Source organism: Haliaeetus albicilla, chromosome 19, assembly GCF_947461875.1.
Source record: "Haliaeetus albicilla chromosome 19, bHalAlb1.1, whole genome shotgun sequence".
Lineage (NCBI taxonomy): Eukaryota > Metazoa > Chordata > Aves > Accipitriformes > Accipitridae > Haliaeetus > Haliaeetus albicilla.
The window spans coordinates 24,776,716-24,789,759 of record NC_091501.1 but is presented as its reverse complement, the minus strand read 5'-3'; the positions used below and the strand labels follow the sequence as shown (position 1 = coordinate 24,789,759).

The window sequence follows — 13,044 nt, the reverse complement described above, 5'->3', positions numbered from 1 at the left end:
ACCGCCGTGCTGCAGCTACCCCCGCTCCTGCTGCTTCCTGACAGCAGCTCGCTTCTCCTACTTTCCCTTTCTAGTTTCAAGAGCGCAGCTAATTAAACTATGGTTGTGCTAGAATTGGACTTCGACCACTTTGCAGAGCAATCGAGTCACATGCTCCATGAACTGACATTTCTGTCTGCATTGCCATGTTCATTCAGTACCTCATCCACCCCTCCCGGTCTCTCGTGTAGACCGCTGGTTCCAAACCTTCACTGTCACAACATTTTCCTCCCATTTGGCTTACGTACTTAAGCAACTGTCTCCTCCACCCTGAGAAGTTTGTTTCAACCTCCTTGTTGTTCCCTGCATTGCTGCTCCTCCTTGCCCCCCTACCCACTGTGCACAACTAATAAGCCAAGAAAATCATCATAGCTTCTTATCTATTTCCCTTCATGGAAGCCTCATCTGCAGTGGAGAAGCCTGGCCGTCTCTCTAGTGAGGACTGCCTTAGCACCTAGAAATCAGGCAGAGCGACCACAATATTGTTTTCTAAGGTGACTTAAATGAAAAAGTTATGTTCACACTTTCAGAGTTCAAAAGAAAAAAAAAAAATAGAAAAAAGTGTGACCCAGCTACCCAAGTGGCAACTGTGCCAGCACACTGGGGACAGTATCTTCAGAAAAGTTCTCTGATGTACTTAATGGGGGTCAACCATGTGGTGGAGGTCAAGCCACCATAGACCCACCTGAATTCATCCCCGTATTTAACATGACAGAAATCGGGCTGGATGCAGAACAAAGAAAAGTGCTTGGGCCTTACTGTAGGCAATTTCTGAATTTACGATGTGCCCTACACCTTGCGCATAGCAAGATAAAAAAGTGACCGTTGATAAGTGGGAAGGGTAGAAACAGCGGTAATGTACAATTTTTAGACTCCAGTAATGTGAAAGGAAATGTTTAATCCTTCTCTCTTCCTTTTCCCTTCTGGAAAGCTGCATGCCTGAATGGTTTAGATAGGGATGAACATTAAAAATAATGAGTCATCTATACCAGTTTATCTGCCCGACTGGGAGAGCCTGTGGCTGAAGCCAGGCATCTGGGTCTGTGCTAGACAGTTGGGATTTATGTCAGCTGTCTGGTCTAGAGTTGCATCAGGACCACAAAAAGTTGCCTGATTTGAAGTGTGTGGACTGAAGGCTCCCCGCAGCAACACAGATGGGGCTGCAGGGGTTGTGGAGTGTGGCTCCAGGCAGACCCCAAACAGAGACGCACATGAAAAACTATGTGGGTTATAGCAGAAAATAACACAGCTGGAAGGATCTTAAGGGTTTAAATGATTTCTAGATTATTGCAATGGCTGAACAAATATTTTGTGACTCAAGAAAAATCAAGAAAGATGACCAAGTAACATCCAGTGCTGGAATACCCACCTCAGGTTTTGGGTAAAATTCTCCCTGGAATAAGACGCCATCGTAATACATATCACTTGAACATGTGCATCTCCCTCTAACAGGCAGACTCTCTAGAGCTTCTTTAACCCAGGGTTATCAGGTTAATTCCCTTGAAAAAAGCTTTTGTTAAAGAAAAAGGAGAAGATCCTGCAGGATCTAAAAGGAAAGCTATGTTTTGGCCAGAAGTTCCAAGTATCGCAAAAGTGTATTTTCTCAATTATGCGTGTGTGGCAGCCTCCAGTTTAACCACATCTTTGGCAGCCTTAGCTAACCTATGAGAGCACACTCATTCCTTGGATACGATAACTGGGCTCACTGGACAAGGATATAGTGATAATTCATCTGTTCGACACTAAAAAATGCCCATATGCACTATTAGCCAAATTATTGTCCCATTTAACTGTTTCTTCATCACTTTGGTATTTTGTGCATATTTCTTTGGCCTCTGTATAATTATATCTGACTAGTTTTCAACTGGTTGGAAGTTACTTTGCTTTTCCTTTAGTACCTGCACATTCAAAACCCAGACACCTTACTAACTGTCCTGCATTCTCTCATGCCTCTGCGTAGACTCCTTTCATGCTGTGAATACCAAGGGCAAACCCTCTTCTACTGCAGAAGTAACAGGCCCTGAAAACACACCTCAGGTGACGAGGCATGGCACATAACACGGGCAACACAGCCCAGTTTACATCTTGAAATGCATCCTGTGGTCTGCTGAGCAGTAAGGGAATTTGATGTACACCTGAAAAAAAATGGAATGGACTCTACAGGATCTATGAGACACAGTGAAAGCGTCACTGAAAGACAACATCTACTTTCCACAGGCTGGTTGTTGTTAAAGCATCTGCTTTAAGGTATCCACACTTTAGGTCCTCAGCACAATGTCATGTGATGCTGCACCAATAGTGTTTGTTTTTTTTTTTTTCATTATCTCAAGAATATCTTTCTTTTTTTCCATATACGTCTTAAAATAGTTGTCTCAAAACCTGGAAATTATTTGAAGTGAAAAGTTTCCCCTCCGTTTTGCATATGTAAATCTTCTGTGGTTTTAGGGCATACTTTTTTGAAGACAGTTCTTACAATTGTCTTCAGAATGATAGCTAATTATTTTCCCTCATCTCACAAGTACAATAGTCCCTGACTTAGCTATGCTTTCAGGATGATACAGGGAAAAAATCTGCAGAAGTAAATTAAAAAATGATACAGTAAGATTATTACTTCCGTTCATCCATCTAGAACATCCTGAGAGGATGACAAAAGGTCTTGGAAGTCCATTAATTTAAAGTACTGCCGACTTTCTCTGTGCAAACATATATATGAATACAGAAAAAAAAAAAAGATAAAAGGATGAGTGAATCACTTCTTTTAACTACCTTAAGACTTCATAGGATTTTGTGCTGGTACAACATTTCCTCTGCTTGTAGGAATCCCATGAGAAACAAAAAATGTACCTAACGGGAGACGGTAAGCTTAGACACAGCTGCCTAGCTTGCTATATTTTGAGCATATATGGTTCAGAAATCAATAAGGGGAAAACTCTGCAACTTCTCATTCTTACTGTAGACCATAAGCCAAATTCAAAACAAAATGAGCTCAATGGACTCAAAAGATTCTACCCAGAGCATTTTAAAACACTGGGGACATTTTCAGATTGGTAGAGGTTTGTGGGCATCTACCTGGTGACTTTCTGGTTCAGTAAATTATGCCATATAAATAATCCAGTTTAAAACTTAAAATGCCAGCCTAATGCCATATGACCAACCTAATTTAAAAGTCCACTTGTAATAACTTTGTAATTAATCAAATAGTTTTTTTAATTAAGAAATGGATTTAAATGTGATTACTGATTTATAAGCATTCTAACTCAGAGCCAACATGTTTTTATTTTGTTTGCCTGAATTTACACTAGAGGTTAATTAATCCCGATGAAATTAAAGTCATTGTAATTTTGAGTAACAGCATCTATATGAGATCATGCAGTTTAGCTTTAATGCATTTTAATCCACTTCCATACATCTTGTTAATTTGCATTATTTTTCCTCAGGGTCCATGTAGGTAAACCCTAAATACAATTCTAAAGGTACTTATGCAGGATCTATGATTTATCTCAGTTTTCCCTAGAGGAGTGTGGCGGGGTGACGGAGTATCAGAGCACTTACTCTCAAGTCGGAGAAAGGCAGAGGAGGGAGATCTCTGTGTCTGGTTTTGGCATAGAAAAGGAACTATGTTTTCACTGTCCTGCCTTTTATTTGCAACTAGCATTTTTTTTTTCTCCTTGCAGCTGAAGCCCCTAACAAAAGGGAAAGAATGAAATGAGACAAAAAAGCATCTGCTCTGCATGGAATTGGGCCAGTCCAGTCAAGTTTAAAGACTCTGAATCATTTGAGGGGTATGAGACTGGCAATTTACTAATGACTACAACTTATTAAAAAGGCATGAAAAGCTCCCTAATTACATATTTGGATGCTAAGTAGCCAGTCTCAGCTTCAGAGACAGCATGACTTTCTCTTCCAGTCTTGTCCCAGACCACACATTAAAGAAAACAGGCATCATAAAGGGTCAGGCGTTTTAGACGCTAGGAACTAAAATGTTGTAAAAGAGTTAACCAAACTCTTACTTGAGGCTTTAGGCTACTTTCTGGTTTAACTCTTATTGAAAGCTAAAAAATTTTGGTCATCTTGCAGTATATCCATTTATAAATATGTAGTAAATCTCCCTGAAATTACCATATATCCTAAATCTTTCAAAAGCAACACAGTACATTAATCCCAGCTGCCTTTTCTACCCTACCAGGCTAAGATCACTGGATCATTAGTCTTAAACATCTATTACTCTGAAAAACTCAAACAAATCCTGAAAAGCTTATGGACACAAAGTCAGACATTCAGAAGTTTGGACGTGCCAAAGTTAATTTTGACCACAGCCTTAATTCAGCTTCCTTGTGGGTATTAATTATGAGAGAGTCTTTAATTACATGATCATACAGCCTTCTTTTCCACAGGAACCCTGCCTCATTTAGTGCAAAAGTTCAATGGGGCTCAGCGCAGGGAAATCTATTTACAATTCCTATTATACAAATTACTCAGTGCCTTTATTTACTGCATATCATCCAAAGCCAGCACTAAATATAAAATTATTAATTTCCTCATAAGTGTTTTGGGGTTTTTTTCCCTTAAATAATGTATTGACCTAGCATCGGTCTGCTCCGCAAACATTCTTGAATTCATCTGCAAAAGACACCCTTGAAAGATGGTATTAGTGTTGTTATAGGTCCCCGTTTTCCAGGATTTACTTTTTTCCCCTCTCCGTCCATAAAGCAAAGCCCGTATTTTCTGGAAGTGATGGATTCATTGAGTATGCACTGTACAGCTCAGTTGTGCAAAGTTTTATGTTACAAAAAGTCTGGTATAACCTGCATGTGTTGGGTTTGCAGTGCGTGAGCAAACCACCTGCCTAGAGCACAGATACAAACCAGCCCTTTTCAGACATGCCCAACCCCAGGCAGAAGCACAGAGCCCCTCCATGCAGTGCATTCATTTTCTTTGCTTTACGGGAAAGGAAACGATGTACAGATAGTAACACTGTTGACAGAAAAGGAGAGTCTATTCAGTGCATTGCTGCTGGTTACAAAATTTAAAATCCAAAAAATCCCCTCCAAGCGAGCACAAACTGAAAATCAACAGTGGTCTCTGCAGCAAGCAATTAAATGCGACGTATGTGTAAAACCCAAGCAAAATAAAGCTGATCCTGTATTTTTATATCAACAGCTCTACAGCTGTATGAGTACTTAATATATGCCTGTTTCTTTTGCTACAGCAACAGTCAGATAACAGTAACTTCTTATAAAAACTACTAACCCTGTGCGTAAAATTCACGTAAACCTGGTTCTGCTGTTGGGATGGACATATGCAGATGTGTAGTACACTTTCAAGGAAGAGAGACAGACAAGATTTCTGTGGCTAGTCATTCATATGAGCAGCACCCAAATCACAAGCAATATTTCACCACAGCTGAAAACAGTATGCATGAGACCCATCTCATGTAACCTCAGTCACCTGGAAAATAGGTGTCTAGCTGAAGTTATCCTTCCAGATTCCCTCCATCAACAGTGGGCATGGGAGCTTCCCAGGAATGCTTCATCCCACCTGTTCTAGATTAAATGCAGGCTATACTACAACCAGCCAAACTATATGAAACACAGTCTGTACAAGTTGACTACAGTCAATTAAATTATGATCTGAAAAGTGTTGGGTTTTTTTTTTCAGACTACAGAATAGCGAGTGCCTAAATTGCTTATAAGCCAAAAGAGTTCAGCTCTCCTATGAATGCAATTCCATTCACGAAGAAGACGGTGACACCACCAACGCTATTTGCTGCAGCATCACTTACCTTTAAAGTTTCCCATCAAATGCAGAGCCAGGCACGCTTAAATCCTGAGATGAAGTTGCAAGTGCAATTTAAAGCTTGGTGGCTGCACTACTACCTTATTTCACTTACTTCAAACACTTTCTGAGTAGCTGAGTCTTTCCTTGCCACAGGGGTGGCCACATTATGTAAAAATAAAAAAAGTCCAATATAATATTGAGAAAGGATTACTCTACACAGGAATAAAATCCCTCAGTGCCATAACCCCTTCCCTCAACACACACATCTCTTAGGATTCCTACAGCCTCTTCCACAGAGACAACTTGGGAGCTGGAAAAGGAAGAGTAGAGGGGTAAATGGCAGGCAGTGCTCCTAATTTTGTCAGAAAAGCTGTCACTGAAGTTCAGGCATTTTGCACACGGTCTGCAGACATTTTTGGTTTTCCTAGACCTTGTTAATCATAGAATACACAACACAGAGGTGGAACAATGAGATGGGGCTGAGTTCCAGCTTAGAGCCTCTGAGTAGAGAGGGGTCAAATAAAAAACCCAAAGTCATTCACGTATGGCCAGGCACAATCTGAAGACCACACTCATTTTCTGAAGAATGCTTCAATAAACTTGAACAAAAGCCATATACTATTAAACCAACAGAGGCATAAACACCAAGTTCTGTTTCAGCTGATAGAAGGACAATGAAGAAATAATAGTACAACTCACAAGTGTTGTAGGGAAAAAGGCTAAAGATTATAAAGGTATTTTTATTCTTGGCTGACACTTCTATCAACCCAAGCCAAAAATCACAAGAAAAAGAATAGCTGCTTTCCTTTATCCACATAAAAGGATTCTGTGCTGAGCAGCACTTAAGAAAAATGATCAGATTGTGATTATATAACCCTAGCATGAACTTGGTGACCAGTATAGTCATGTCAAATTAGGATGCATTATTCAAGCAGCGGGGAAGGATGAAAGTGTTTACCATCAGATATAAAAACCCTGCATTTCCCTTTCTTCTAACCTGTTCTCTTCTTTTTCCTTTGCTGGCTATGTTGGTGGGCTGGCTCACTTACTGTACCAGCTCTTCTTCAAAAACAGAGAAATTATCAGTAACAGATGGTGATGGTAACTGAAAAGGAAAGACATCCAGTCATTATTTCTCCCATCTGCCTTTACTAGAAGCTTCTATCTTCTCCCCCTATCAGGAAGCTGGTTTATTTCTTGCTCCTCTCTTCCCCAGAGCTCTGCCCGTTCTTTCCTCTTTTCCTTCATACCAGGGTTCCCATTCTGATTTTTTGCCAGGGGCTCTTCATCTGACTCCATTCTCACTTTTCTTCACCACCTTTTTTTAACTTCTTTTCATTAAAATGCATAGCATTGTGCCCATCAATGTCTAGACCACACCTTGTCACTTTTTTTTCCTGTTGATCGGATTTTAAAAAATGAAAAGGCAACAAAATGGAAGAAATAAATGCCACTGAGCTGCAGGGATGAAATACAAGATGAGGCTAAAGCAGTCATAAGCAACGTAAGTTTTTGGATGCAGTTTAACTATGTCTAATTAGTATAATGCAAAGCAATTGTTATATTATTCAGGTGTATTTTGTGCACAGCCATTTTTACTGTCTGAAACTTACCAACCATATCATGACAGCTAGCAAGTTTAATTTTTTGACCACTTTACAGCTTTGAAAACCAACGAAAGCAAAATTTAAGGCCCCAAGCCCCACAAAACCAGAGTGCTAGAGCCAGCTTTGGTAACCACAGCACTTGCTAACATCCCATATGAATTTACTTTATACAGTTTTTACCCTCCATCTTAAGATCACAATTAAGAGTTGGGAAAATTCAGCTACGTATTTTCAACGATATTTAATTCCTCTATTAAGTCAGTTTAGATTGTCTTGCTCCTTTTCTCAATCGCTCATTAACAATGAAATATAGAAGAGATAGTTATCTGCCTTGATACTGTGGAATTACATGTGGACATTCAAACACATACACAGAGGAAAATTTCCTTTTCACCTACTTTTTTGTAGTAAGAACTTGTCAGTAGAAATAAGCTTCCTAAGCCTTGGGTAAATATGTTACTCGGATAACGTGATTGCTTGATTCTAGAAGTGAGGTGAAAGACTTTCCATTGCACAGACAAGCTCCCTCTTGGATGCCTTTAAAAGATTCAGTGGCTTACCATTAATATATGATAGAAGTCATATAAAAAATTGCATCCCTTTCGAGGATAAGTAATGCGGTGAACTGGTGAACATCATTGTGTTACCAGAGACCTGAAGCCGTAGTCCTGTTAAGAATACTGCAATATGACCTTAGCTTTTCATTGCAGATAATCTTCTTTTACCTTTATTTGCTTTTTAGAATAATCCATACAGAAATCAGAACCACCAAAACGAAAGACTATTGCTGGGATGAAACAGCATTCATTCTTCCCTTCCTGTGCACTAATTCATGCACTCACCCTAACCGCCCGCCTTCTCCCTATGTACTCTCAAGGGAAAGAAATGGCTTTTTTGGGGGAATGATTTTGAGCACTCGCCTTAGGTTCCTGCTCAAATGACTCTGAGCAGGGGCATCGACCTCCCTCCTTGGACTCTGGCAGGGGTCTCGGTTCCTAACCCATCCACACTGTCTGCTGACACATCATGCCTTTTTCAAGAGGAGGTGGGATGCGTGGGGCCACCCTGTAAAAAACAAGGAGCACACAGACATCTTGCATCATTTTGAAAGACGGGGGATGCTTACAGGCAAACCCACCCCCTCTTAATTCTGAATATGAATTTGTTTCTTTGAGAGGAAATCTACCTACCCCTGAAATAATCAGAATCCTTTCCTTAATATTCCACACCAACATATAACATTTCAGCATATCCTTCTCTTTAGAACAACAACAGTAGAAAATGGCAACTGTTCCTCAACCCAGAAACAGTCTGTCATCTATTTGGAAGACACTTCTCCTTCATGCATGCTTTTGTGTTGTTTCTTATTTATTCTATAGAAACTCTTTGTGCAGTCAGCAGCACATAGTACACTTGGGCAACAGTTGGTTGCTCCAGAGAGAAATCACACCCCACCAGCAACAGAAGGCAGTGCAGTACACTTTCAAGGAGAGAGCCTGAGCATTTCTAGCTGGAGAGGCAGCCCCTTATTGGCCAGGTCTAAAGAATATCTTACCCACAGTCTCAGCCTTCTCCCTCCCACCTTCCTTTTTCTTTTCTTTTTTTTTTTTTGTCTTTCTACTTGCAATGCTTTTCTTGGCACCCCCTGACATTCCACCAGACTGACAGCTGAGCAGCACCTCACTAATGTATTACCTGATTACATTAAGTACTTTCACATGTGGAATTTTGCACATCCAGTATTCAACCAGTGACAGTAACAAATAGGGTATTAATTAACAACACAGTGATTAAAGACTTAGGATTCCGACACCTGTAATAAATGTTCCAAAGATAGTGTCCTTGCATGGGGGATCTGTAAATCAGGGTGCTTGCAAAATGAGCTCTGCTCTTTCTCAGCTCATTGCCATTCGCTGAGTACTAACGAGGTTAACAAGGCAGAGCCGAAGCATTTGAATCAACCCTTACTTTTTCAGAGGACTTAATGAATCATGAGCAGACCATTCATATCATGTGTTTTGCAGCAATAAGGGGAAGTTGATTAAGCAGCTTACTTACCCCACAGCGTATGAAAATCACAGTGTATCAGAGGGAACCCAATCAGTTATATGAGAAATGTTTTTATTTCCTTCTCAACATCCAATTTGATTATCTCATTATGTTTCACCACACTTTGTCTAACTTAGCAATTTGCTTCTAGATCATTTCATTCTTCCTTTTTTGCTCACTGTTAAAAAACAGTGACAGGTCAGATGGAAATTCCTTCTCCAATAGGCCTTCAGTTCAAAGATTAAGTTGATTAAAATGTCATATATGTAACAAAAATACTGGCATTCAGTCAAAATATGACAAATTAGTTACGGCTTGTCTAATCCACATTCAGCTGTAAAACATGATTTACCAAATACACTCACCTAACAAAGGGTATCGGATTTCTTACTGAATTCCCTCTATTTGACACTCTCATAATATGCAAACATATATGGATTTCATTTTTTAATTTCCTTCCTGAAAGAATATTTCAACCTGTTAATGTATACACAAATCCTGGTAATCCTGAAAGCTGTTTGGGCTTTATTTTTCTTTCAAATTATATTTTCTCTGATTTTTTCCCATTTTCTTTATGTTACACACATCTTTGCGCATGGATTTACAAGAGCAGGCAAATAATGAAAATGGCACGTTGTGTCCAAGAAAGTAGTGGAAATAGGCAGAAGACCAAGATTGTAAAAAGATATTTTTAAAATCAAAGTTATTAACATCCTAGCAGGTCTTAAAGTTCCCTGGAGAAATGGTTAAAATAGACTCCTCATCGTACCAATAAAGGTAAAGTTGGCAGTGGCTAGGGACAATTACAGAGAGGTACTTCAGAAACTTTTTTTTTCTGGTGCTTCTACCAGGTGAAGGTTGTATGAATCCTGGAATTGTAAGCCCATGGAAACACAAGTGCCTTTGCATCTGTTAGGACCGCTTTTGGATTTGTGTCCTATGTACAATGGAGATGTGAGACTCAGTCTGTGACGTTAATGGGATCAAATGGTGATGCTTAATCCTATGGAACAGGCAGAGACCATTTGAACGCTCTCTTGAACCCTCAGGGCTCTTGCTAAGGTCTTGACCTTTATCTTCTTACTATAAAGTTTGCTAACCAAAGGCATCTTGTTTCTCTCTCTATGTATTATACTAAACTAGATAGATATTAGTTTCCTTGTCAGGTGATATCAGAACCAAGAATGTGTGACAAGCAAAAAGTGCCTCTTTTACCCAGAAATTCTGGTCTTTTTCAGCGCTACTAATTTTCAAAGGGAAAAATAACAACCACACATCACGCTATTTTTCAAGATAAACCATGCCTCAAACAGTTTTTTTCTCTCAGAACAGACACCCTGTGCCTGATGCTGTGACCAACTATATCCCTGAAAACACGTTCTTTTGTACAAGATGAAAGACACAGTAATAGAAGTGGTTATTTGGAGAAACCTGATTATGGCTCTTACACGCTTGGACTAATACAAGAAAGCCAGCCACGAAAACGGGTGCAGCAGAGAATGGGTCTTGCTGTAGCCATTTCTGCTGACAGCCTCTCTAGCATGTACGCGCCAAAGACAATGGGAGGTATTAAGAGTTAACAATTGAACTTTGACTAAACAATAGGTTTGCTAAGGAAGTTGACTAAAGTTTAAGATAACCCCTTCTCCAAATGTCTCTTCAGCAGGCAGATGTTTAGTGAATGGAAAATTCCTAGACACAAAATAACCAGACAGGAAGCTATGGGTGAGGGAAGAAAGGGGGCAAGAAGCCCAGGGGTTTTCTGTGAGGAGGGCAGAGAGGCTTGGATTACGTGAGGTACTTGCCAAAGCTACGCTTTGCCAGAGCATATCCGTAGTTTAGAAGCCAAGAGAGCACTGCAGAATAAAGATCATGGGCAACCTTTATCCAAATAATGCTGTCAAGTAGTGAGAAAAATGAAGTAAGCATCTCTATAGTTATTTTTATGCCACAGAGGGAGAACAATAATATTTCAGAATCCTGGGCACAGCCTCTCTGCTCATCATCAGCTATGGCCAGTCGGGTGTCCCTGAAGAGGGATGTTAGCCAAAGCAGCCATACACCTGCACTTCTGGAACAGGACGTCTTTAGGCTCCTGGGGATACTTGGAGTCCAAATCAGTTTGGGGATTTAAGACAAATTGTCCTCAGCTGCAAGTGCCCATTTCCAGGAAGCGATAACACTGAGGAGACTCTGCCAAGCAAATGTGCCTGAAAAGCCAAGTAAAGAACCAGTGCTAACAACCTCACGTGCTTCAGGGCAACTGATGCCACAGGTCTGCCCTTGGTAGCACTGGGGCCAAAGAGCAAGGATTTTGAAATGCAAGCAGCAAGGACGAGGCGGTTGCGGAGCTATGAGCAGTGATACATCAAGAGATGGATTTGGGAGAAGCAGAAGTTCTCGTTTCTTTGATTTTGATGCCAATATGCCTGAGAATTTCTTGCCTATCACAGGGGCAAGAAATGGCTTCACAGGTAGCAGACAATATGTTACCTATTAGAGAGACACCAACAACTACCAGGCTTTAGCTAAGTTCCTGCCTGCACCGATAAACTCTAATTTGAGAATGAAAAATACAACCTGGCATACCTGTGCTTGACAGGTCAGTCACTCCCAGCTTAGTGTATAGAAGCTTGAGACCCAGCAGCATAGTGACGGGTCAAGAAAGGGAGCTATGTCAGCTCTGCATCAACATTGTCTCACTTGCTCTTCAGCAAAAATAAGTCAACAGCCACTGCCTCCCTCCCCCTTGAGCCACACGTTCCCAATCATTTCGTTCCTATGTCTCTTCTCCCCTTTGATGGCAATGTTAATATGTTTTTCAACGCTTCTGCTCCATTTGGTGCTTCTTTTATGTACTCTCTAGTGCTTTCCCTTTCTACCACCATCCACTCCTCATTTTCCCAGTTGCCGGTTGCCTCTGTTTCATTCTGCTCTTCCTGACTTAACCTGTCACTGCTACTGCCAGCTCTGCAGATCTTTTTCTCAGAGAACATCCAAAATACACACAGTCCTCTTGTAAACGTTATGCTCTCTTTTCATTTGGGTCTTTTCCTGACATCTAATTCTCTTTTTTTCTGGGGTGTTATGTCTAATCAATGCAAAATGGCTGTCACGTTAAAAAAATTATCTCATCTTAGAATCTTAGCCATTTCAGGATAAAAATGTAATAAGGAAGAAAACAGCTTGAGGTCCCCAGGATCCACAGCAGGGCAAGAGCTTAAACAGAAACCTCATTTTTTGTGCTGTGTGGTCTTTGTTCCTCCCTAAACTCCATAGGACAAACTCCCTGATGTGGACGAAACACAGCATCTCGGGAGCGGCAGGTCAGAGCATCCTCTCGGCGAGCACAGCGCACCCGCAGAAGCGGACAGCTGTCAACTCAGCCCTGAGAAGCAGCTCGACTCACTTCTTAGATTTAGGCCAGTGTTTTCCAACGGCGGGTCGTGACCCCACATGGGCTGGGGTCAAGACAGGGTTCGCATGGGGTCACAAAGTGTTAGAAAAAGCTAAAGAAATATTTAAGCTTAAGGATTTCTGTTCGGTTTTCTCCCAGTTGGGGGCGCGGGGG

General features: G+C 40.7%; 1 protein-coding gene across 14 annotated transcripts in view; it reads right to left on the bottom strand.

The window, feature by feature from the left end:
• The window catches only part of LOC104323056 (potassium voltage-gated channel subfamily KQT member 1), a 517,159-nt gene that overhangs the window by 143,228 nt on the left and 360,887 nt on the right, over window positions 1–13,044 (bottom strand). The window contains exon 17 of one of the 14 annotated variants that reach the window (XM_069806848.1): window positions 7,989–8,489. The exons of the other annotated variants lie outside the window; for them this stretch is intronic. Within the exon in view, the coding sequence (XP_069662949.1) occupies window positions 8,460–8,489 (30 nt within the window). The 3' untranslated portion in view covers window positions 7,989–8,459. Of the gene's footprint in view, window positions 1–7,988; window positions 8,490–13,044 lie in introns of those variants that run through there. 14 annotated transcript variants of the gene reach the window in all.